The sequence below is a fragment of the Phyllostomus hastatus genome, unplaced genomic scaffold (genome assembly GCF_019186645.2).
Source record: "Phyllostomus hastatus isolate PE091 unplaced genomic scaffold, TTU_PhHast_1.1 phas_scaffold_501, whole genome shotgun sequence".
In the NCBI taxonomy this organism is placed as follows: domain Eukaryota; kingdom Metazoa; phylum Chordata; class Mammalia; order Chiroptera; family Phyllostomidae; genus Phyllostomus; species Phyllostomus hastatus.
This window is the reverse complement of record NW_025334033.1, coordinates 12,413,636-12,437,826: the sequence shown is the minus strand read 5'-3', so window position 1 is coordinate 12,437,826 and position 24,191 is coordinate 12,413,636. Positions and strand designations below refer to the sequence as shown.

At 54.6% G+C, this 24,191-nt stretch overlaps 2 protein-coding genes across 4 annotated transcripts; one reads left to right on the top strand and one right to left on the bottom strand.

Moving 5' to 3' along the window:
• Positions 1-234: 234 nt before the first annotated feature.
• Positions 235-4,178, bottom strand: DUOXA2 (dual oxidase maturation factor 2). 3 transcript variants are annotated; one of them, XR_006783780.1, is made up of 8 exons: positions 4,031-4,178; positions 3,692-3,897; positions 2,590-2,647; positions 2,182-2,316; positions 1,714-1,927; positions 1,145-1,359; positions 446-759; positions 235-362 (listed from the first exon to the last, which is right to left on the bottom strand). XR_006783780.1 is itself a non-coding variant. In XM_045823025.1 (7 exons), the coding sequence occupies exons 2-7, from the start codon at positions 3,836-3,838 to the stop codon at positions 566-568; spliced, it is 963 nt and encodes a 320-aa protein (XP_045678981.1). In that variant the 5' UTR covers positions 3,839-3,897; positions 4,031-4,178; the 3' UTR covers positions 364-565. The 3 variants fall into 3 exon arrangements, 2 of the variants coding, with proteins under 2 accessions (XP_045678981.1, XP_045678982.1); XM_045823025.1 differs by lacking the exon at positions 235-362 and having other exon boundaries at positions 364-759; XM_045823026.1 differs by lacking the exon at positions 235-362 and having other exon boundaries at positions 364-759; positions 3,692-3,900; positions 4,031-4,155.
• A 191-nt stretch (positions 4,179-4,369) lies between these two features.
• On the top strand, positions 4,370-23,923 carry DUOX2 (dual oxidase 2). Its single transcript, XM_045823019.1, is given in 36 exon segments — positions 4,370-4,419; positions 4,698-4,758; positions 5,018-5,101; positions 5,391-5,480; positions 5,689-5,853; positions 6,368-6,555; positions 6,743-6,859; positions 6,862-6,946; positions 7,098-7,264; positions 7,642-7,702; positions 7,846-7,942; positions 8,394-8,484; positions 8,765-8,867; positions 9,432-9,595; positions 10,178-10,353; positions 10,567-10,685; positions 11,029-11,166; positions 11,381-11,494; positions 11,702-11,904; positions 12,188-12,373; positions 13,413-13,638; positions 13,717-13,810; positions 15,502-15,689; positions 16,278-16,347; positions 16,735-16,818; positions 17,344-17,522; positions 17,613-17,843; positions 18,031-18,130; positions 18,818-18,867; positions 19,145-19,272; positions 19,524-19,677; positions 20,843-21,072; positions 21,307-21,465; positions 21,814-21,969; positions 22,091-22,219; positions 22,496-23,923. Coding segments are annotated over 34 exon segments (4,635 nt in total). The 5' UTR covers positions 4,370-4,419; positions 4,698-4,758; positions 5,018-5,031; the 3' UTR covers positions 22,619-23,923.
• Positions 23,924-24,191: the final 268 nt, after the last annotated feature.

Below are 24,191 nucleotides of genomic sequence, written 5' to 3'. Positions count from 1 at the left end.
TCCCTCCTAGCTCACTTAGCCGGGCTGGCAGAGAGGGATCCCCATGGGTGGGTCCCAGGTGAGTGGGTCAGTGGGACGGTGAGCTGGAGGGTGAGCTGCCTGGTCGCTGTGCCCTGCCATTCAATCCACCTGGGGCGGCTCGGGAAGCAGCGGGCTCCGGTTGGTTCCCCTCTGGGCTCACTAGAGGGCGCCTCTCCCAGAGCTTTTCCCGGGTTACTCCGGATTCTCCAGACAGAATCCCAGTTCGGGACAAGGCAGGGAAAGAGAACGTTGTATGGCTGCCACCAGCCCAGAGAAGTCTCCCGAGGACGCATGTCCCCCAAGAGCCTTGAGAAGCCACGGAAATTAACGGAGAAAAAAATCTAAAAAACAAAAGGAAAAAAATTTATTTACAGCTCACCGTGGGAGGCTCCAGGGTGCTCGGCGCACGTCTGAGGCAGCCCACCTTTCCCTGGGCTCCTGCTGCGCACAGCCTCTCCCTGAGCTCTCCCGGCCCAGGTCTGGCGGGCACTGCTCCAGACTGCCGGGGACCGAGGAGGAGGAGGAGTCCAAGATTGAGATCCCTTCATAGGTTAGTACTGATGATTAAGTCCGAGGCCCCGGGCTGCTTGTGTACTGGGTTGCTGAAGTTGAGAGGCGAGCCCTCTCTCGCTTGGTTACCGCAGTTCTGGACGCTTTGGTCCAAGAAGGTTCGAAGAGCGCTGGGACGAGCGTAGTGGAGACTCACCACGGCCGCTCCAAGGAAGAGGCACAGAACACCTGTGGTGGCGCGGAAGCGGAAAAAAAAAAAAGGGGCAGTCAGGACTCCGGAACAGAAGTCGGACTGCCCCCTGCAGACATTGGAGGTTACCCCTCATGATCACCCCTCCCCCCCGCATCCGCACACTCACAGACAGAATAGACCTTTAATATGGATTACAAGATACAAGGCTTCGTGTGCTAACTGTTCAAGATAAACTCTTCTGTAAGAAGGGCATAACCATGTCTGCCTCTACAAACTATCTGAGAGGGGTGAATTGGTAAAAAATAGGTGAACTCACTTTGTAAACTGGAAAGCGCGCACCGGTATAGGTGCTGTCCCTATATCCCCAGCCTCCCCGGGCCCATCGCTCGGTCCTCCCCGGGCCCATCGCTCGGTCCTCACCGGTAGCCAGCGTGACCCAAAAGGCTGCACCGTAGTGACTGCTGAGCGCGGAGGAGCCGAAGCGAAGCGGGCAGAGCGGCACACTGGAGATGGAGGCGAAGGCCAAGACGGAGAAGAGCGAGAAGGCGCCGGTGGCCAGGAGCGCCAGGCCTCCGTAGAGAGGGACCGGCATGGAGAGCAGCGCGTTGGAGAGGAGCCAGAGGCAGAACGCCACCCTGCGGAGAGACCAGCTGCGCTGTGAGCCGCTTCACCCCGCCCACCCAGGTCTTCACAGCCTCGCCTCCTCGAAGTCCCTACCCCAGAATGAGTGCCGCGCTGGGGTGGCGGAAGTGCAGGTGCAACTGCCTAAGGGCGTAGCCGGTTCCCGGCGTGGTCCAGTCTCTCGGGATTCCGAGGGTTTGTGCGGATCTCATGACCTTCTGACCCGAAGGGATGTCATACTCTCCCGAGTATATTGGGCTGTAACCGCAGCTCACATCCTCCAGCGCGCGTGTGCGTGTACACACACACACACACACACACACACACACACACACACACACACACGGTGCCTTCCCTGCAGTGCTCACCACAGTGTGGCTGAAGCGTAGTGTCCGGCCAGGCGGTACTGGCGGTAGAGCCCGCAAGGGCTGCTCGGAGTGAACTTCTCCGCCAGGTAGAGAACTGGGTCAGGCAGCCCTTTCTCCAGAGCCTCCGTGTACTCCTCCGCATAGTTCTCACCCAGACGCCAGCTGAACTGCTCGTTGTAGTCGATGGTCTCATTCAGCTGCTGCACTGGGATCCCTGCGGAGGGCGGCAGGGTCATCTGGCTGCGCGCAGCCTGGGACCAGGCAATTAAGCCGATTCTGATAGTAAAGTGGAGGCTCAAGAAAAACGGGTTTGGCAGCGGTTGGGGAAAACACAAGTTCATGAGGACGGAAAGCTGTTTGAACCTGTGGGATCTGAGAGTTCCTGCAGCTGCCCCTGCCATGTTCCCCCACCCGTGCCACCCTGGGGTCTGCCCATCCCAGAAGTTCACTTCGCCCCAGTCTCCTCACCTGTGAGTGTAATATTAATTCCCTCTAGGCCCACGTGCAGACCGACGTGGGCTCGGACGCGGGCTGCACTGAAAGCTTTGTAGGATGTGTTGGTATTCACTCTACCCACTGACCATTCTGCACTGAAGTGCACGGCTGTGGGGAAGAGGCACAGGGTGGAGGGTGGTTAGGGAAACGTTTGGAGAGATAGAATTGGGAGGGTGGTGATGGAAGGTGGGGCGCTGTGAAGAGAAATGGAGGCAGGGGTCTAGGAGTCCAATGTGGTATATATACATGGTAGGGAAAGACGAGGGGGCACTAGAAAGAGCTGGAGAATGGAGAGGGAGATGGAAACCAATCCCAGGTGCCCTGTGACAGCCTCCTTCCTCACCCCAGGTCTTCCCTCCACCTGATGCACCACACACTTACCCACGATTTCTGCACCTATGAACAGACTGAGGAGAACTCTCACCAACCAGAACCAGCGCTGCAGGAACAGACACCAGGTCAGGCCTGGGTATTGCTCAACCAGAGTCCCCAAGACCTCCCCTGACCCCATGCCACCTGGATATTTAGTGCTCCTGCAACTGCCAGCTCTTGACCCATGCCCTCTTCCCAGTTACATTCCTGGCATTTTGAGGCTGAAGTCAGGCTTGCCTTTCATGCAAGTCTCTCTGAGCCACTCACATTTCTGATGTTTTCTGGCCATGAGCTTGTGCCTCCCCAACCCCATTTTCCAACCCACCCTGCAATTGGACTACCTTGCTCTGCCTGGTACTCTCCCACAACCTTCATTCCCCCCAGTTACGTTCCACCTCCTGCTCAGGTCACTGCTATGGTATGGCTCAGTGATCCCAGAAGTGCTAAGTAGGCAGGGTCACCTCCCCCAAGAGACGGAGGCCCTGGTTTGGTGGCCAAGTACAGGAGGTGGAAAGACAGGCTTTCACATATTCTTAGGTGCATCAGTTTCTAAGGAAACCAAGGTTCTGGGAGGCGAGGTCCTTCTAGACTTGAAAACAGGCGACTTAGGTTCTGGGAGAGGGGGGAATCCAAGGGAAAGTACTCAGTCTGCTACAGCTCTGAATCCTGTGTCAAAGCATCTGAGTCTTTAGGATGGGGACACCCATATACATGCCTCTTAGCCCAGCACACAGTTGAAACACAGCAGTCTGAGCTGCTAGTTTCTGTCCTTTTGGCCCAAAGATAACGATCTTTGGGGGACTGGGTGGGAGTGGCACTGCAGTCTGGGGAGAGGTGGGGGTCCCAGCAGGACATGAAAACTGGAATCATCCCCAGGATTACTGGACCAGGCACCTACTCTCTGCAGCAGCCTCCCGAATGATTCCAGCTGGGTCAGTCTCTACGATGTCTTGGACCCGACTCCTCCCTGTCCTTGGGAAGGTGTGCTTCCTACACTACACTTCTGGGTCTGCTCCACCTATGCTCATCTGACTATTCCCTATCCTTCAGCGACAAGCCGTCCATCCGTGGCACTCTTCATCCCCAGACCTGAGCTGCTAACCCCGCTTACCGAGTGGCCACGAATCCCCGGCAAGATGAGCAAGAAGCTGACCGCCAAGGCCAAGAACACCACAATGACAATGAGCAGCGGGACGCTGATGCCGGCGGCATGCCGGGGCTGGGGATAGAAAGGCAGCTCGCCATCCCAGAGAGTCATGCTGTAACACTGCGGAGCGCTGCGCTTTGCCCGGCGGGTGGGCAAGCCGGGAGCCGACCCTGCTTGAGAGGGGATAGCGCATCTGTGGCATCTGTGGCATCGGAGCCCAGGACCCACTTCTCTTCACCCCCCAACCCCTGCGTGCTAGGGCGCGATCCAATGGGCTGGCCAAGTCTGAGCCCGGCGGCTCACCTCTGAAGAAGCGCAGCAGCTGGCTGCCCTCAAGCTCTCTGGGTTGGTCCAGGAGGAGTCAGAGACGCGGGAGAGAGGAATTATTTCTCTCTGTGTGTGAGCAATTACCTTCGCGGGTCTGCGGGTTGCTCAGCTTTTGGAAGCCGTGTGGGACCCGGACCCTTTTTATAGCAGCGTGAGCAGCGTGCCCAGCAAGGATGTCGGGACCTGGCAGGCCAGTCATTGTGGGAAGAGATCATGCAAATTAGAGGCGGCGGTCGCTATGCAAATGAGAAGAGCACTGCCTTCTCAGCTGGAGGGCGAGCCCGGAGGCCAGAGGTTCACACCTAGTGCTGGCCTGGCCGGAGTGGACACCCTCGCAGCTGGCCTCACAGGATCCAGAGAGTAGGGTGAGAGTGCAGCGGGGAAGGTGCTCTCCTCTCAGGAGCTGGTGGGTAGGGGTGGCAGCCGGGTGGTGGAGGCAGAAAGCAGAGCAAAAAAGAAGAGTCCAAAAGGAAAGACTTCTGATCCAGATTGGGGCCCTACCCCAGAGTCTGGACTGGGGGGTGGGGCCTGGTCTTCCCACTCCTCATGTCCATGCACAGATATTCATTGCGAAGTATGAGGGGCTGCATGTCTCAGGCCCCCAGCTTACTAGTTGCTTTTCCATTTCTGCTTTTTCTAGAAGCAGTTCCTGGAGGGCTGGGAGCAAGGGTTCCAGGCTTTGGGCAGGCTCCAGGAAGCTGGAGGTAAAGTCCTGCCCACGACTGACATGCCCCAGGAGGCTTGTGCCCCATGGGTTTCTGTGTTTGGGTTAGTTCTTCAACAGAATGGAGAGCAGGGATGGTTGTCATGTGCCCGGAAAACAGTGGCCTGTGGGCTCTTGGTAATGCTTCTAAAATCTTCACTCCAGAAGTGAAAACAGCTGGCGCCTCCTCCCTCTGTGCCAGCCGTAGGCATTGGGGACACCAGCTTTTTGTCTCTCACATACCACCTCCTATCCCCCAGGCTGCAGGCTCAGCATGTTCTGTACAAGACCAGAGGCGCTGGTGCTCCTGGGAGTTCTCCTGACTGGTTCCCTGAATCCAGCAGGTAAGTATCTCGCATCCCCAGCTTCCGGAAGTCACTTAGTACCCCATGGGAATGAAGGAAGGGAGAACTGCCGTAAAGCGGCTCCCTAAGGCTGGAAGATCAGGTCAGACTGCTGCTTGGCTCAGCAGGATGGGAAACTCCCAGCGCAGCCTCCACGCCGCACAGGTACAGCAGCCACTTGGATGGTTTGGGGACTCTCGAGGAGCGGGAGAAGCACAGACTGAGGCCGTGGGGCACCCTGGGCGTGGCAGGGAGGCTAGCACTGAGGGGACCACTCTCCGACTCACAGGCGGCCGGGAGGCACTCACTCTGCCCTGGGAAGTGCAGCGCTATGACGGCTGGTTCAACAACCTGAGGCACCACGATCGCGGCGCGGCAGGTGCGTCCAGGGACGGAGAAAAGGAGAGGGCGCACGGCCAGCCTCTTGGCTGCCTACTCCTCGAACTCCTGTGCATTCCTGGGACCAGGAGACTGGGGAAAGGGGGTCTCGTCACTGGGAGTGGAGAAGTGAAGGAGTAGAGCGAGGTTTGTGGCTCTTTGGGGACCGAGTGCTCTAACACTGCCCATCTCCCACCTGCTTCCTGCAGGCTGTCGACTGCAACGCGTCGTACCAGCCAACTACGCAGACGGAGTGTATCAAGCTCTGAAAGAGCCTCTGCTACCCAACCCGCGCCAACTCAGCGACGCCGCCACGCGGGGCAGAGCCGGGCTGGCATCCCGCCACAACCGCACCGTGCTGGGGGTCTTCTTTGGTGAGAGAAAGTGGGGAGTCGCTGGTGTTGACCCCTGAAGCCCCTCTGCAAGTGCACAGGAGACCCATCTGAGGCGCCGAAGGACCTCTTCCACCAACCAAGCAGCAGGCCGAGCACTGTTCCATCTCGGAGCGATCTGGCCTGTCGATTCGGGGACATTTCGCCCGTTAATTTTTTTTACCCCCTTACTCGAACGAAACCCAGGAGTGCCACCGGACCCCTTTGTTGCTCTTAGGATCTGAGTCCCCTGCCACCACTCTCCTCCCGATATGACTTACTCTCTTTCCCCCGAACAGGGAGGGTAGGTGCAAGGATCTGCTAGGAGATGGGGACGGATGTGGAGTCGCCCCAACATTAATTATGCTGATTCTCGTAACAACTTTGCAGATTAGAGAAAAAAAAAAATGCCGCAAAGCTGGCTTCGGAGCCTGCAATCGAATCTCTGTCTTTTTGCTCTTAAGAAACCTAGCCATGGGAAGCGGTGATTCTCACCAGTTTGCACCCCTCGCCTCAGGCTACCACGTGCTCTCGGACCTGGTGAGCATAGACAGACCCGGCTGCCCCGCGGAATTCCTCAACATCCGCATCCCGCCCGGAGACCCCGTGTTCGACCCCGACCGGCGCGGGGACGTGGTGCTGCCCTTCCAGAGGAGCCGCTGGGACCCCAAGACCGGGCAGAGCCCCAGCAAGCCCCGGGACCTGGTGAGACGAGGCAGGCGGCGGGGCACGAGCTGGATCCCAGGCAGGTGGGGCTCTGGGCTGCGGGTCTGCAGGCGTCGGTGGGGAAAGGCTCCCCGCCCACCCCACCCGCGGACACCCGCCTGGCCCTGGCCCTCCCTTACCCGCCCAGACTAGCCGACCCCGGCTCTCCTGTCCAATGCCCTGGCAGATCAACCAGGTGACGGGCTGGCTGGACGGCAGCGCCATCTACGGCTCCTCGCACTCCTGGAGCGACGCGCTGCGGAGCTTCTCTGGGGGACAGCTGGCGTCCGGCCCCGACCCCTGCCTTTCCCCGGGGGTGCGCAGGCCCCCCTGCTCATGTGGACTGCGCCCGAGCCCGCCACGGGCCAGCGCGGGCCCCAGGGGCTGTACGGTGAGGCCGCGGGGCCCCGCAGGGGCGCGGGCCGGTTGGGGTTGGAGCGTCTTCGCGGCTGGTGGGAGGACAGACTGGGGTCTGCGAGGTGGCGCTCCCCTGCGTCCCACAGCCGCTCATGTCCTCCCGTGTGTCCCCACGTCGGTTGCAGCCTTCGGGGCGGAGCGAGGGAACCGCGAGCCCTTCCTGCAGGCGCTGGGCCTGCTCTGGTTCCGCTACCACAATCTGATGGCACAGAAGCTGGCTGGCGAGCACCCGCACTGGGGCGACGAGGAGCTGTTCCAGCACGCGCGCAAGAGGGTCATCGCCACTTACCAGGTCAGTGGCACTGCCCCCTCCTCCCCAGCCCATCTCCTGGTCCACGGGACACTCTGCTTCCCTGCAGAGCCCTCCATCCTCGGACATCCCCCCACCCAGAAACACCCTTTTCCGGGAGTCCACCCCTGCCCAGAGAGCTAATGTCCAGGAATAGAGCCTGAAATGATAAGGAGACAAAACGTCACTTATGCAAGAAATTGAGCTCACCCACCCCCTGAAGTCCTCTGTTCCGTGAGGGGATGGCCTCAGCATCTCTGCTGTTTGGGTCACCTTCTGCCTGGTCGTCCTCTCCCACTTAAGGCTTCCTTGGGCTCACATCCCCCCCTGGCCTGGCAGCTGGAGCACTCACCTTCCCTCTCCTCTTTCTCGACCCTCAGAACATTGCTGTGTATGAGTGGCTGCCCAGCTTCCTGCAGCAAACACCCCCAGAATATACAGGTGAGGGCACTGGGGGCGCCTGGGCTGAGGGGAGGTGGTGGTTGGGATCCATAGTGGGAGAGACAGGTGGTGCTTGATCTGGGAGGAGAGGGCATGGGTAAGAAGCTTATTGTCTCGTTGCTCTCGTTGCTCTCGTGGAGCAGGGTACCGCCCTTTCCTGGACCCCAGCATCTCCCCAGAGTTCCTGGTGGCCTCTGAACAGTTCTTCTCCACCATGGTGCCCCCTGGCATCTACATGAGGTGAGGGAGGGGCTGGCGGTGGGAGATGAAGCACAGCACTGGTGGAGGTGGCAGATCAGAGAGTCTGGGGTTCCTGGAGCTTTTTATACGCCTCCACAGTGTCATGGAGGAAGCAGAATTTGGGGTCCTGAAACAGCACCCTGAGGCAGGAGGTTCAGTCTTAGTAGAGAAATCTCCCCAACTCCTCCTAATGGCTGAACTTCAGTTGCTGAGAGCTGGATGTGTTCAGCAGCTGGGCCACCCACTTCCCCCCTTCCCTTTCCACCTTGTGTGGGGAAAAAAGCAGCCTCTACCTTTAACCCCCACACATTGCCAGGTCCCTGCTCTGTTCAAGGAAGTTTAGGGGCCATCCCTCAGTCCTGGCCAACCCCCTCTGAGTCCCTCACCTTACTCAACCTCATCTCAGCTTCCTCCTTGAATTCCCTTACCAATTCTTGATCCTCCATTTCAGAAATACCAGCTGTCATTTCCAGAAGATCATGAACAAGGGTTTTGGCAGCTCCCCAGCTGTCAGAGTCTGCAACAGCTACTGGCTTCGTCAGGTCAGCTTGGGTTCAGGGTCAGAGGAAGGTGTCAAAGTCAGTTTCATCACACAGGCTGGGAAAAGCAACAATTCCAGTTCTTGACTGTTGCTGCCCCAGGGTGGTGGGAGATGAAGGGTAGAGTGATCAGAAAATTATCTGGGGACAACAGCTCAAGAGAGCCTGAGACTGGCCAAGGGGCCTTTGTCCTGAGGTACTGCGGTGGTCCCAGATGAGAGGGACTGGGCTTTGGGAAGAGACCCAAAAGCCTACTTTGACCGAGTGTGTTGTTTACTTCCAGAACCCCGACCTGAACAGTGCCCAGGCAGTGAACCAGCTGCTGCTGGGAATGGCCTCCCAGATTTCAGAGCTGGAGGACAGGATAGTAGTTGAAGACTTGAGGGGTGAGCTCTGGAGCCAGAAGGCATGGGTGCCCAGGGGCTGGGCTGCCTGGGGATTCTTCTAGGTTAATCATCAGGCAGACCTAGGGTACCTGCAATGCAGGAACACAGATACATACACTGCAAATAGCCATTAGAAGAAAATAGGCTTTGAAAAATTTCCTTCGACTCACAGTTTAGTGTTGTTTTCATTCTAAATTACCTAAGTCCGAGTAAGTAGGGGAGGGGTTGCACCACAATCTCTTTGGTGCTTAGGTTTCTAGGGGTTTTCACACAGCTCTGTCTTGAAGTTAAGGAGGTAAAGGCCAGGGAGTTTCCTGCTTGGTAACTGAAATAGTCTTGAGTCTTAGGGGAAGAGCTTTGCCACAAAAATTGCTCACGATCACACATGATGACATTGACCCCACACCAAGGCGAGGTTGATGTGGATACAGGTCATGTATAGGCAAGAGCTGGGGGTGGTGGGAGGAGCAGTTGGGAGTTAGTGCCAACAGCCCAATTCAAGGCTATTGGGCAAAGAAGGGTTGAAGCAACTGAATCTATAGCCTAGTCCTCTCCCCTTGTTAGATTATTGGCCTGGCCCTGGCAGGTTCTCCCGCACAGACTATGTGGCCAGCAGCATCCAACGTGGCCGGGATATGGGGCTGCCCAGCTATAACCAAGCTCTGCTGGCCTTGGGGTTAAAGGCCCCGAAGAACTGGAGTGACCTCAACCCCAATGTGGACCCGCAGGTCAGGAGCAGTAATGATGATAACAATGGTTAAAGCTTTCCTGTGGCCCCACTGTTCCAAGTCCTCTGTACATGTAGCTCATTTAATCTACGTAGGGAATGTCGTATGGTAGATACCATTATCCCCATCTTTCCAATGACATAGTTGTTAAGTCAGCCACAGAGGCAGGATTTAAATTCAGCCACCTGATTCCAGAGTATGTTCCTCCCCATTACATTGTACCGTTCCTGCAGGGTGGCCCCCGAGTGGGTGCCATTGCCCTATTCCTGCAGGGTTCCCCCCCTCCATGAGTTGGGTGACTCTGAAGCTGCTAATCATTGGGGCCAGGCAGTCTGAGTAGCGATGGTCACAAGATGTGGTCCTTAGGGATCTGACAGTAGTCTCACCATGAGCAGGGACACACTGGTTTTCTCACAATATTTGCCAACAACCAAGGGGGCTGTCTAGGAAAAGGAGACTTCCTCAGGCCTGAGCAGCTAGCCAAGTAGCTGGTGAGGTCTTGTGATTGAGGGGTGGGGCAACAGACACACACACACACTCACACATGTGTACACATACTCCTCACCTCCTGTGGTGCCCCAGGTGCTGGAGGCCACAGCCGCCCTGTACAACCAGGACCTGTCCCTGCTGGAGATGCTCCCTGGGGGGCTCCTGGAGAGCCAGGGGAACCCCGGGCCCCTCTTCAGCACCATTGTCCTTGACCAGTTTGTGCGGCTGCGGGACGGTGACCGTTACTGGTTTGAGAACACCAGGAATGGGTAAGGCCTGCTCGGGCCCCACCTCAGACTGCACCTCGGCCTGGGCTCAGGCCCTCTGCCTGTAAACAGCCCCCGTGGGCCCTTGATTTCCAGCTGGCCCCGCCCCTCCCCAGCCCCTCTGGGTCTCTTTCCTTATCTGGGTCCCTGGGGTTGAAGTTCTGGAGGCCTGGAACCCTTTCCCATCCCAACAATGCTTGGCTTCCTCCAACTTAGGCTGTTCTCCAAGGAGGAAATTGCAGAGATCAGAAACACCACTCTGCAGGATGTGCTGGTGGCTGTCACCAGCGTGGACCCCAGTGCCCTGCAGCCCAATGTCTTTTTCTGGCATGAAGGTGGGTGGCCTGGGAGAACACAAGAAATGCTTCCAGAGAAAGGAACAAGATTTGGGGGGTCACTTGGTGCTGTCCAGGGAGTCAGGCACCAGGCAGCCCCTCCTGTGTCAGTCTGGGGGGTCTACATTAGGCTGTCTCCCTCAGTAGGAACCGGACTGGTTTGCAGGCTGTACCCTGTGGTCAAGCTGCAGTGGGTGCTGAGAAACATGGAAGGGGACTTTTTGAGGGGAACGTGTTCCAGGGAGAAAGGAGGGTTACTGCTTCTTTATAGGAGAGAAGGAAGGGCACCTGCACAAGGAGTGGGATACTCAGGCTTTGAGATTTTTTGTGCCCTCTCTCTCAGGTGCACCCTGCCCTCAGCCACAGCAGCTCACAACTGACAGCTTGCCACCCTGTGTGCCCATGACCGTGTCTAACTACTTCCAGGGCAGTGGTCCTGGTTTTGGTATCACCATTGTGGCTCTCTGCTGTCTTCCACTAGGTGAGCCCTTTTCCCTGCCATCTCTCTTCTCATGTCTCCCCCCTTTCCACAGACTGTCCCTGCCCCTCATTACCTGCTGGCTTGCAGGGCTGGTTCCTGGGTACAGTTAAAGCCAGACACAGTGGCCTTGAGAAGGGAGGGGCAACAGCCAAGCCTCAGTGAAGCTCCAGGTGAGGGTTTCCCCAACCCACTGACTCCTTTTGATCCCCTTTAGTGAGTCTGCTTATCTCTGGGGTGGTGGCCTATTTCCGGAGCCGAGAACTCAAGAAGTTACAAAAGAAAAACAAAGAGAGTGTGAAGAAGGAGGCAGACAAAGATGGAGTACCAGGTGAGATGGAGCTGAGGAGGTGAGGAGGTAGGGACAGATGGGCAGTGGTGCTGGCAGAAAGAACCAGGTTACAGATGTGGGTTATAGAGCTGGCTTTCACAAGCCAGCTTTTGGGATGCCTGCTCGGACTGGTAGAGTGGAATTGGCCTGAGGGCAGGGGCCTGGGAACCTACGCTGAACTGCTCAGCACAATTATCTCCTTCACAGCGATGGAGTGGCCAGGCCCTCAGGAGAGGAGCTACCCCGTCACCATTCAGCTGCTCCCAGACAGGCGTCTGCAGGTTCTGGATAGGCGTCTCTCTGTGCTGCGCACTGTTCAGTTGCGGCCCCCACAGCAGGTCAACCTCATTCTGTCCAGCAACCGTAGAAGCCGTACTCTGCTGCTCAAGATCCCCAAGGAGTATGACTTGGTACAGCCCATCCTGCCTTTACTCCCACAGCGAGTCCTCTCAGGTTACCCTCTTCTTTGCTGCAGAGCTCACCTGTAAAGGTTGATGATGGGAGACACTCTCCTTTCAGAGGTCCCCAGACTCAACCTGACCCTCCTTTTGACCCTCATGGGCCACTCACCTGTCCCCAACCTGGATGGATGGAGGCAGCTTTTTCCTTCTACTTCCAACCTAAGGTTCTTTGAAGGGAGGCTGAACCAGAAGCTGGAGCTCTGAGCACTGACTCAGTCTGCCTCCCACCCAGGTGCTTCTGTTTAACTCCGAGGAGGAGCGAGGCATGTTTGTGCAGCATCTGCAAGACTTCTGTGTGCACTGGGCTCTGGGCGTCAATGTGGCTGAGATAGCCGAGAATGAGCTGTTCAGGAAGGCTGTGACCAAGCAGCAGCGGGGCCGCATCCTGGAGATCTTCTTCAGACACCTTTTTGCCCAGGTGCCATGACCATGCCTTTGGGAGATAGGACCAATCCAGAGCTGGAGGGAACCTTGGCCTCATAGCCTTGGTTGAATCCTAGCTTTGCCACTCACTATCTGTGTGAGCTTAGGAAATCACATCATCTCCGCTTTGCATGTCAGTTTCCTCATCTACAAAACAGTGTATTGAAATAGGATCCATTTCTTTGGGTTGTTACGAGGATTCAGTGAGACAGTCTACATCAGTGGTTCTCAAAGTATGGCCCCTAGACCAACAGCAGTAGCCTCACCTGGGAATGTTAAAAATGCAAATTCCCTAAAAAATAATCCAAGTCCTCAGCAACCCTTCCCAACCCATGCCTCCACTCTCCACCTAGTGAGTCTGGAACTCTGGAGCTGGGGCCCACAAGACCACCAGGGGATTCTAACGCATTCCAAAGTTGATGAAATAGGAACTTAACTCAAGTTTGTATCAGTGAGCCTGTGGTAAAATTGGTTTTGTTTTACATCATTTTGCTTAAAGTCACAGCATCTATTGATGTTAAGTGAGGACTCAACTGTAAATTGTAGGGATTTAACAAATGGTTGTTACACATACATGACTTTTAAGATCTTTGCACAATTTGCAGAGATGAAATCAGTCACATGGCAGCCCGTCTGAATTGGCAAGAGAACATAGATAGCCCAGCCTCTCCCTGCCTGTGCACCCCTGTCTGCTCCATCTTCTGTCTGCAGTATAGGCTCGCTCACTTTGTACTCCCAAACTTTGCCCCTTCCTGATCCCAACCTCTGCTCCCCGAAGACCCAGCACTAACCCTATTGTATAAAGTTCCTGGATCTTGAGTCCAGGGAGAAAAATGAGCTGATGATAGAGATTTGAGTCATCCCCCTTTACTGGAGAGCAGAGGCCCAAGTCAGGGGTATATCTGAGGACCAGCAGCAGACACCAAGGCTTACCTTTTCTGAGCTGGAGTTTGGAGAGATGTGAGGGTCCCTGAAGTGTAAACAGCCAGGCCTCACTTCTTTCTCTCCCTCCCTGTGCTGCTTCCCGGGTACAGGTGCTGGACATCGATCAGAGAGACGCAGGGGCCCTGCCCCTGGACTCATCACAGAAGGTGCGAGAGGCTCTGACATGTGAGCTGAGCAGGGCTGAGTTTGCTGAGTCTCTAGGCCTCAAGCCCCAGGACATGTTTGTGGAGTACATGTTCTCTCTGGCTGATAAAGATGGCAATGGCTACCTGTCCTTTCGGGAGTTCCTGGACATCCTGGTGGTCTTCATGAAAGGTAGGAGGTCTTGGGCCATCCCAGGAGCTAGGTTTATTTCAGCAGACAGGTGATCTTTATTCCCCTCTCTCTTCCCAGGCTCCCCAGAAGACAAGTCCCGGCTGATGTTCACCATGTATGACCTTGATGGAAATGGCTTTCTCTCCAAGGAGGAATTCTTCACCATGATGCGGTATGGGCTTGGCCCTTCTGGTCCTGAGACTTCCTGGTGTTTTATACAGGAACACAAGTCAGGTCAGAGGAGAGTAGGTGAGGAGATGATCTGCGCAGAGAGCTGGCCCTCAGTGCGTCCTAGACTCTCAGAGCAGCCAGCTTCAAAAGTTTATCTGGCTAGATGCCTGCCCCCAGGAGGGTCTGTATCTGCACTCTCAACGCCAGCTGGAAAATTCTCCCTCTTATTGAAACAGCATCAACAAAGGCACAACCAACACCAATATGACCACTAACAAAAGTCCACTAATCCCTTTTGGATGCCTTTGGACTTTTGTGAAGTCCACAGCATGCCAAACACTGCTTCACACAGTGAAATAGTGGGTGGGTGGAGGATGGAAGACCTTGGTCACTCTTCCAATGTTAATCACCACGACTGGAAAGAGGAGAAATGCAAAAAGTTCCTCAGTTTTCCAACTCTTCTCTCTTACTGCTTCTTAAGCCATTTCAGATTGTACTGTCCTGATAAAAATCAGTGTTGAGACTTTTTATTCCTGAAGATAATGCTCCAATAACACAGTCCCCTTCAGCTCCTTAAGGACAGGGTTCACATCTTTTGCCGCTCCCTGCTGAATGCACCTCCTCCACACTGTGATTGGCACATAACAGGCATTCAACACATAGTTAACTGAACAAGATGAACTAAACAAACAAAGAATGAACAGAATGCATACAACAACCCAGATCCTTATAACTTTTCTGCTCCTTTAAACCTTTCCACTGACTTCTGCATTCCCCTTAACTGTCACATCCTTCTTACAGTCCAGATGCCACAACTAGACATGGGCTTCTTAGAGGGCTAGGGTGAAGCCAGCTGATTGCAGACTGTGCCTCACTGGCTGTGCCATTGCAGGCCCAGGGCAGGGCTGGGCCCAGGGCATGTGCAGTGGGTCCCTGCCCTCCAGGGGTGAGCTCCTGCCTTCTCCTCCTATTCTCAGTATGTGGATCTTGCTCAGTCTCAGTGGGATGATGTGTGTGCTGGGTTTTGTTTTGTTTTGTTTTTAATGCAATGGCAGCACTTGCTCTGTCGTGTGGGGGGAGGTGTTTTTCTTCTGGACTCACACGAACTTGCATGGTTAGTTTGTTTCATCCCAAGACACAGCCTAAGAAGAGAGTATGGCCACTGCTGCTGCCACGACGGACAATGTCAGATTGGGTTGGACACACTCCTGCCCATGCCCTGGGGTTTTGGCATAAGGAAGCCGCAGCCATTGCAGCTACATTCCCTCCCCTGGCTGTCTGTGCCCGCACTGGACTGTGAAAAGGGGAGCTTGGCGAGAGTCTGAGGTGTGGGAGGCTTCAACACAGCAGAGCAGACAGAGAGCCTGCCGTGCAAGGAGGCCATGGCATACCTGGACACATCCCTACACTAAGTGGATGTTCATCCCAGGTGTAGGTGCCCACCACCCCCAGTTGGAGGGCTGCTATCTTTAATGGGTCAAGGGTACTTTCAGCTTTTTTCTGCCCTTTGAGCCTGTGGCCACCCCACCCAGCTTAGCGTCAGGTGCAGACTGGATGAACACCTTCTGAGTGTTATTTTCTGTGTCACTCACTGGTAGCGGCATGAGATCATTCAGGGCCTGCCTCACCCTGCACCTGCCTAAGCCTGACCTCACCAGGTGACAAGCTGCTCTGTCTCTGGTCATCCACCAGGTCCTTCATCGAGATCTCCAACAACTGCCTGTCCAAGGCCCAGCTGGCTGAGGTGGTGGAGTCCATGTTCCAGGAGTCGGGCTTCCAGGACAAGGAGGAGCTGACATGGGAGGACTTCCACTTCATGCTGCGGGACCACGACAGCGAGCTCCGCCGCACACAGCTCTGTGTCAGAGGTGGAGGTGGAGGTGTGTGAGTATGTAAGGAATGGTCACAGTCAAGGAAGGGTGCGTCCTCAGAATGAGAGTTCCTGGAGCATAGGACCCAGATCTCATTTCCCTCTTAGCCCTTGTGCCTAGCACAGAGCCTGGTATGCGTAATCAAGGGCATCACATACAGCTGTGCAATTTGGCACTGCACAAAGCAGCGCACTGAGGGTTCAAGAATGAGATGAAATCCATACTGCTCACCAAGTCATGTGCATTGGTCTGGGGTGTATCTGCCCAGGGGAAAAGGCATTACTTTTTACACAAAGAATCTGCAGGGCCCAGGCGTGTACCTAGAGGGGATTCCTTTTTCTAATTGCATGGGATTGTCACAGTGTCTAGCAGTGGCTGCCCTGTGTGCAGTGGGTACTCAGTATGGGGAGTGAGAGGAACAAAGCTGGAGCAGGAGATGAGGACATGACCAAGTCACTGACAAGCGCCGTGGCGGCCTTCCCAGAGGGTAGTGGGCCGTGGTGGTGGTCATGATGGAGGGATAGTCTTCCACCCCACCCCACCCCACCCCACCCCCCTCATGGGGAAGCCTGCCTAGCCTCTTGTTCTCCTCTCCAGGTGTTGTAGACATCTTTAAACCAAACATCAATTCTCGAGTCTCATTCATCTCTCGGACTTCTGGGAAACGGTGAGAAGGAATGGGGCATTAGGAAATCCCTTTGGCCAAGTCCCCTGCAGAGAAATGAAAGAAATAGGGCTGGTTGAATTTGACCTCTGAAAGTAACTCCTAGTGCATAGCCAGTCCTAGCACAAATTCCAGCTGCCTCCCACATCCCATGCTACAAGGAGCCTGGCTCTCTCCCAGCCACTGCAGGACAGAATCATCCTATCAAACAGATGACTAGATCATATTTATTCATTCCACCTTGCTTCCTGTCTGCTCCTCTCTGACCAGTTTTATGGGCTGGTTGTGTTCACCCTTACCCTACCTCACTCCACCCAAAGCTCTGACCTCACAGTTCTTCCCCTGGCTGCAAAGACAAGGGGAAAATGAGACCTGTTTACCTTTTCTCAGTTCTTGCCCCCAAGAAGTGGGACTTCCCACCTCAGAAGCCCCAGAGCTGGGAGGCCCTGGGCTGAAGAAGAGGTTTGGCAAAAAGTGAGTGTTTCCTAGATCCCTGGGGCCAGGAGACATGGGAGAGATCTCAGGGTCTCTGGGCCCTGCCCACACCACCTCAACACACTAGGGACCATCCTAAGTCTCATACCATTTGTACCTAACCCTACTGGTGGGCTGTACAATTAAATAATCAACATCCTAATCTTGGGGCTACAGTCTGGCACTCAGATGCAACACCAAGATGGCAGGAAGGAGTCTCCTGGCTTCTGCTTGCTTTGGGCACAGCAGTGAGGCCTGTGCAGGGAGCAGACAGAGGGAAGGACAGACCAGACAGGAGGAAGGTGAAGTAGAGTAGTGGGAGACAGAAAAGGGGGTGGATGGAACAAATAAAGATGAGAGGTGAAGGTTTGGGTGATTGGGAGTCTGCCCTCGCAAATGCTTTTCCCTTTCTCTGTTGTGGTCCATCCTGGCCCCATGAAGCCACCAGGTCTCCTTCACGGGGTGGTGTTTAGGGGAAGCCAGGGCACCTTGATCTTACAGCTACCCTGCCCCCTCATGCTGCAGGATAGTGGTGCCCTCTCCAAGGTTGTACACGGAGGCGTTGCAGGAGAAGATGAAGCAGGGCCTCCTGGCCCAGAAGCTGAAGGAGTACAAGCGCTTTGTGGAGAATTACCTGCGGCACATCATGTGCATTGCAGTCTTCTCAGCCATCTGTGCCGGCCTGTTTGCAGAGCGTGCCTACTGTATGAGTTCCAGGTCTCAGGCAGCGGGAAGGGGGAGGGGAAGCCCTCTGGTTGCTGTTCCCACTCCTCAGCGTCGCACTCTGTCCCCAGACTACTCCTTCGCCTCACCATCTTCGGGCATCACCGAGACCACCTTCGTGGGCATCATCCTGTCTCGGGGCACAGCCGCCAGCATCTCCTTCATGTTCTCCTACATCCTGCTCACCATGTGCCGCAACCTCATCACCTTCCTGCGAGAGACCTTTCTCAACCGCTACGTGCCCTTCGACGCCGCCGTGGACTTCCATCGCTGGATCGCCATGGCTGCTGTCATCCTGGCCAGTATGTGGCTCCCAGGCAGTCTCCTTACTGCTGCAGCCCCCTGAGGCTAACTGTAGGGGAAATAGTGAGGTGTCTGGAGCTACTTTTACTTCCATCTTTTCCCCTGGCTGTTCCTCCTCTCCCCCTCCCTTGGGGTTAGATGTAGAGTCAGCCTTGGATGGGGTCTCTAATGGTCTTTCTCTTTCAGTTCTGCACAGCGCTGGCCATGCAGTCAATGTCTACATCTTCTCCGTCAGCCCCCTCAGCCTGCTGGCCTGCCTCTTCCCCAACGTCTTTGTGAATGATGGGTCAGTTCTAAGGAGGGTCCCCTAGGGACACCTGGGCAGGCCTAAGGGTATAACAGAAAAGAAGTAGATGGTCCTAGACGCTTCACTCCCTCACTGAGTGAGGCTGAGAGGCCAGCCTCCTTGGGGATGCTGAGAGGTGCATTCCTTGCTCTCAGGAAGGAAGCTGATCATGATTGGCCAGGAAGGGAGTTTGGGTGGTAAAGTTGGGGACTCTTTCCCACATGTACCTAACACAGATCTCAGCTTGCCATCCATTCAGTGGGCAAGTGTTTTATGTGTCCATCCAGCAGCCAGAGATTAAAGAGGCCAAGATACATGCAATCACTCCACAAATACTTACTGGGCTTTTATTATGTGCCTGCCATTGTTTGAGCATAGAGATAGGGCACTGAGCAAAACACATACCCCTGCCCTCCTGGAGTTTATAGAATATGAATCAAGCACTGGAGGCAGCAAAGATTGACCACATTAGGAGAGTTCAGGACAACACAGGAGGAATTGCTGAGAGAGCAGAGGCTGAACTGTGGGAGACTGGGTCCATGCTCCTCAGAAGGATGGGTTGGCTGGCCATCTGGGTGGGTGCCCGGTAATCTGAGTGGTCTGGGCTGATGGGAACAGAATCATGTTATAAGGGGGATGGAGGACCTTCTGCCCCAGCCAGAGGTTCCATGTGCCTTTGCCCCACAGGTCCCACTTTCCCCAGAAGTTCTACTGGTGGTTCTTCCAGACAGTCCCAGGTAGGGAATGGAGCTGTATGAGGGCTCAGGGGGTTCTGTCTGAAAACTTCTGCTTTTGTTTTCATCTTTTCATGAACACACACTTGTGTATAATGGTCCCTTTCTAGCCTCTAGGACGAGCCCCAGCTGCAGCCCCTTTAGGCAAGCTGTACCGGGGGCCAAGGAGAGATGACAGTGGTCAGGGAAAGAGGACAGAATGGGGGGACTATTCTGTTGTGTTCTCAGCCCAGGATGAGGCCCTGAGACTCTTCTCTGTCTCTGTGTTCCATACCCCCAGGTATGACAGGGGTGCTTCTGCTTCTGGTCTTGGCTATCATGTACGTCTTTGCTTCCCATCACTTCCGGCGCCGCAGCTTCCGGGGCTTCTGGCTGACCCACCACCTCTACATTCTGCTCTACATCCTGGTGAGAGATTTCTCTGGGCAGGGCCCAGCCACGGGGTGGGGTGAACACTCATGATGGCTGGGAAAGCAGGCTGAATTGGACCCAAGGTCTCACACTGAGACCCTGACCTCTGAGACCCCAGTCTCTAAAGCTGATGCCATCCCCATTTACCTAGCTCAGGCCCAGGGCCCAAGCAGAAATTGTCTGGGCAAGAGCCAAGAAGGGAGGGGGCCTGGCTCGGCCTGAGCTATCCTAACTGGCCATGTCTCCAGCTCATCATCCATGGCAGCTTTGGCCTGATCCAGCTTCCCCGTTTCCACATCTACTTCCTGATCCCGGCACTAATCTATGGGGGGGACAAGCTGGTGAGCCTGAGCCGGAAGAAGGTGGAGATCAGCGTGGTGAAGGCAGAGCTGCTGCCTTCAGGTACCAGGCCTGGCCTGACCCTGGGTGGGGAGCACTGGAAGTCAACTTAGGGGATGTGGGGAGATTGCTTCCAGGCCTTCTGCCCCAGACTGTGGTTCCTGATAGGCTCTCTGGGCCCCCTGTAGCTTTCCTGATGCAAATGCGGGGGCGGGGGCGAGGGGGGGGAGGGTGCCTGGGGGCGCTGCCAGGGCACGAGGTGGGATCTGCAGACAGTGAGAAGTGACTTTGAGAAGAAGCAGCTGAAAGTGAAAACTAAGGGATTTAAGGACAAGAAAGACTTCCCCACATGTTTGGCCTGGGTTCAGGGCAGGGAGCTGTATGCCCCCTCACACCCTTTTCTGCAGAATAATCCCCTTTCAGAGACAGGCAAATGGCCAGATTGCGAAAGTCTGCTATTGAGTCAGTGTTGGCTAAAGTAGGGGTTCACATCACCATAGAGGGTGGTGGAGATGATTTTAGGTGTCCAGGGACCATCCAACCTTTAGGACTCACATAGTAAGAAAATTAATTTCATTTTTATGTTACTTCAATTCAGATTACTTAAGAACAAAGTGTCCGCATGGTGTTATTATGCCTTTTGCACTCTCCAAAACTTGCAAGTGCAACAAAGAGAGAGCAGGCCTGAGGCTCAGCTGTGGTCAGGCCACAAAGAGTGTCCAGCAAAAATTTGATAAAATACACTGCCTTCTATTTAGAGTACATGATACCGGTTTTCCACTTACCTTAGTGACCTAAACCCTCTTGTCAAGATATATCAAATTGAAAAAGTAAGTCAATTTAAAGAAAAATACATAAAAGATAGTGTAGGAGGTGTGGCAGTATGGCTATAATAGTAGAGGTTTGGCAAACACTGAAACGGTCCATGGGGAACCCTTCGTCCTCTGACCCAGTAGGCTTGTATCAGACCTGGGCCCTTAGTGGGGAGAGAGACTGGAGAGGGGAAGAGAGGCTGGAAGAGAGGAGCAGAGAAGCCCAGCTCTCAGGTTACCCAGGATATAGCAGAGGGGATTCTCCAACTCCCAGCCCCAGGAGCCCCACTTATTCAGACCATGGGACTGTTCCCTGTGCCTCAGGCATGTGGAGAGGACAGGGTACATGCCAGTCCTCAGGTACCAGAGCAAGCCTTCTGATCCCTGCCCTTCTCTGCCCATCACGGACCCCCCAGGAGTGACCCACCTGCAGTTCCAGCGGCCCCAAGGCTTTGATTACAAGTCAGGACAGTGGGTGCGGATTGCCTGCTTGGCTCTGGGGACCACCGAGTACCACCCCTTCACACTGACTTCGGCTCCCCACGAGGACACGCTCAGCCTGCACATCCGAGCGGCGGGGCCCTGGACCATTCGCCTCAGGGAGATCTACTCACCCTCGCCGGATGGCTGTGCCAGATACCCAAAGGTGCCCATCATTGGGAAACACTTTTGGGCTCTGGCATTGGCAGACACTTCCCTGCCCTCCCCCATCTTGGGATCAGAAGCACTGGACATCCCAAAGCCAGACAGGGAGAGGGCTGGGTGCCTTAGAACAGGCGAGGATATACTTGCATTTTTCTTCTCCTTGTCCCCTTACATCATTTCTAGCCTCAGAGCTGGTGCAGGGTCAGGCTCACCTCATCCCCCCTTCTGTTGGCAGCTGTACCTTGATGGACCATTTGGAGAGGGCCACCAGGAGTGGCATAAGTTTGAGGTTTCAGTGCTGGTGGGAGGAGGCATTGGGGTCACTCCCTTTGCATCTATCCTCAAAGACCTGGTCTTCAAGTCATCCGTGGGCAGCCAAATGCTCTGTAAAAAGGTGAGTGTCTCTCTCCTATTCTTCAAAGGAATGGGAATAGATGGACTAATTGTGTTTCCATATAACAATAGATTAGCATTAGAAAAAGCTGCTGGCTTATAATCCCTAGGTCTGCCAGGGCCATTTATACCCAGTTTTCCAGATACGAAATGTTTGGAGGGAGGGTAGAAAGTATAGCGAGAAGGGCCTCTGCCTGGATCTGTCAGTGAGGAGCCTTGGATCAACCTTGTGGGGTTCTGACAGAGGTTCAGTGTCTATGGGTGGTCTGGGGCTTCCCAGCCTCTCCGGTGAAGGCATCTGGGGTGGAGGAATTTTGAACTGAGTCCTAAGCTCCAACCCTGTCCCCAGATCTACTTCATATGGGTGACGCGGACCCAGCGGCAGTTCGAGTGGCTGGCTGACATCATCCGGGAGGTGGAGGAGAATGACCACCAGGACCTAGTGTCTGTGCACATCTACATCACCCAGCTGGCTGAGAAGTTCGACCTCAGGACCACCATGCTGGTGCGGCAGTGCCAGCCAGGCCGGATGGGTGTGGCTCTGTCTGGGCTGGGCTCTGTGTGGGCTAGGAGCTGACCCTGGCTCTGCCTGGCTCTGACTTCCTCCTCCATTTGTTCCCCACCAGTACATCTGTGAGCGGCACTTCCAGAAGGTGCTCAATCGGAGTCTGTTCACGGGCCTGCGCTCCATCACCCACTTTGGTCGCCCCCCCTTCGAGCTCTTCTTTAACTCCCTGCAGGAGGTTCACCCACAGGTCAGCCCCACCCACACCCATCCTGGGACTCTGACATTTAAGCACCCTGTGGCTCTATATTGAGTGGAGAACCCCCCAACCTGGCCCCGGGATAAGGTCAAGTGTCAGAGGAAGGCTTCAACCCCCACATACCTTCCCATCCTTAGCTCAAGTCTCCTCCTCGGGGCCTGGGGTTGATGCTCTGGTCATTCCAGCCAGGCTTGAGAAGCAGCTTCCTCCTGGGAAGTTGGCAGGCCTGTCCTCTCTGCAACCACTCTCCCCCAACACACTTGACAGGTACGAAAGATTGGCGTATTCAGCTGTGGCCCTCCAGGAATGACCAAGAATGTAGAGAAGGCCTGTCAGCTCATCAACAGACAGGACAAGGCCCACTTCATGCACCACTACGAGAACTTCTGAGCCCGCCCTCCCTGATGCCTGCTTCCCATCTGTGCACTGGCCCTTCTGGAAGTTTGTCACAATCCACCTCTGGCCTCAGCTGGAGAGCTGGAAGAGCCTTTGCCTTATTACTCTTTATGCCCCGTGCTCTGAGAAGGTAGAGGAGACCCCTCCAGCTCAAGCCACCTCAGGTTGTGGCAGACCCAGTGGGAAGAAAACAGTCCCTGCTGTATGACAGCTATGGAGGTGAAGAGATACAATAGCTTTTTCCTCTGATAGTTCCCCAAGTCTGATTTTCTCCCACGAAATTGATGTATTTGCTTTGGTATTTTCTTGGCCTGGGAATTTGAGGGAGGATGGGGTGGGGATGTGAAAACAGGGCTGAATGAGAACATCCTGAGAGCCCAGTTCAGCTGTGATGCTTAGAACCTGGCCAGCCCAAGTGCCTAAAGTCAGTCTCTGAGGCCTTTTCCCTCCACCCCCATCTCCAGCCTTTTCTGCTCCTAGAGGCTCAGGAATCCAGAGAAACAAAGATATCTCTCCAGTGATGATGTTCCTGGTGTCACCCAGCAATGCCCTCTGTCCTGACCTCTCGGCACCCCCTCTCTGAGCCACTGGAACAACCTTGGGATTCTGGGAGCAAGGGAGTTCAGTCCGTGGGCCAGACATCTAAAACTCCTTCTCTCCACTTCCATAGCAGTTGGGTGACAGCTGCTTTGATTTACCCAGGACTCGCCCAGTTTTAGCACCAGATGTCTTTTACCCTTGGCAACCCCTTACTTCCAGGCAAATCCGGGAGTCACCTTACAAAATCAGTTGGTCACCTTACACAGGAGTCGATCTGGAATATCACCTCCAATTTTAGCTCTTTAAGACCCTTCCTTTTCCTTTTTCAACTGGTTTTCCCTAAAACCTTAGCTTTATTTTTTTTTAATTTAGGTATAATTTACATACAGCAAAGTATATAAATCTTAAAATCACCATGTATGTGTGTTACCACTACATTGGTAATTCTGGATGATTGCATCATCCCAGAAACCTCCCCTGTAGCCCTTCTGTTCAGTCTTCCCCAAGCCCTAGAAGCAACCACTGCTGTGATTTCTCCAGGGTAGTTTTACTTATACTGGATGTACTCTTTTGAGACTGGCTGCTTTCATACAACAAAACGTTTTTGTGATTCATCCATATCATTGTATATATCAGTAGTTTGTTCATTTTTACTGCTGAGTTGTATTCCATTCTAGAGATGTACCACAGTTTGTTCACCCATTCTTCTGGTGATGGACATTTGGATTGTTTTTAGTTTTTTTTTAAATTAGGAATAAAGCTGCTATCTACATTCTTGTATCTGTGTTTTGGTGGAAATGATGCGCTCATTCCTCTTGGGTCTATGACACCTGTCCAGAAAAAGTCCCAACATTGTTAGTATAATGAGAATGGTTTGTATGACATCTGTGTAAACTGGCAGCCAAGGAGAGTGGACTGGAATGCACATGTGTGAACCATAACAACTTCGGTGTACTTGTCAGTGGGGATGGTAGACACCAGTTGAGTGAGCATGTGTACTGTGTGGCCATCATATTCAAAATGACTG

Excerpts from the sequence above, each read along its gene's own strand:
- DUOXA2 (XM_045823025.1), bottom strand. The coding sequence starts at position 3,838 with ATGACTCTCTGGGATGGCGAGCTGCCTTTCTATCCCCAGCCCCGGCAT. Across the intron at positions 1,360-1,713 it reads TACGCTTCAGCCACACTGTG|GGTGGCGTTCTGCCTCTGGC; the intron begins GTGAGCACTGCA and ends GTCTCTCCGCAG. Across the intron at positions 760-1,144 it reads TTGGGTCACGCTGGCTACCG|GTGTTCTGTGCCTCTTCCTT; the intron begins GTGAGGACCGAG and ends GCGCCACCACAG.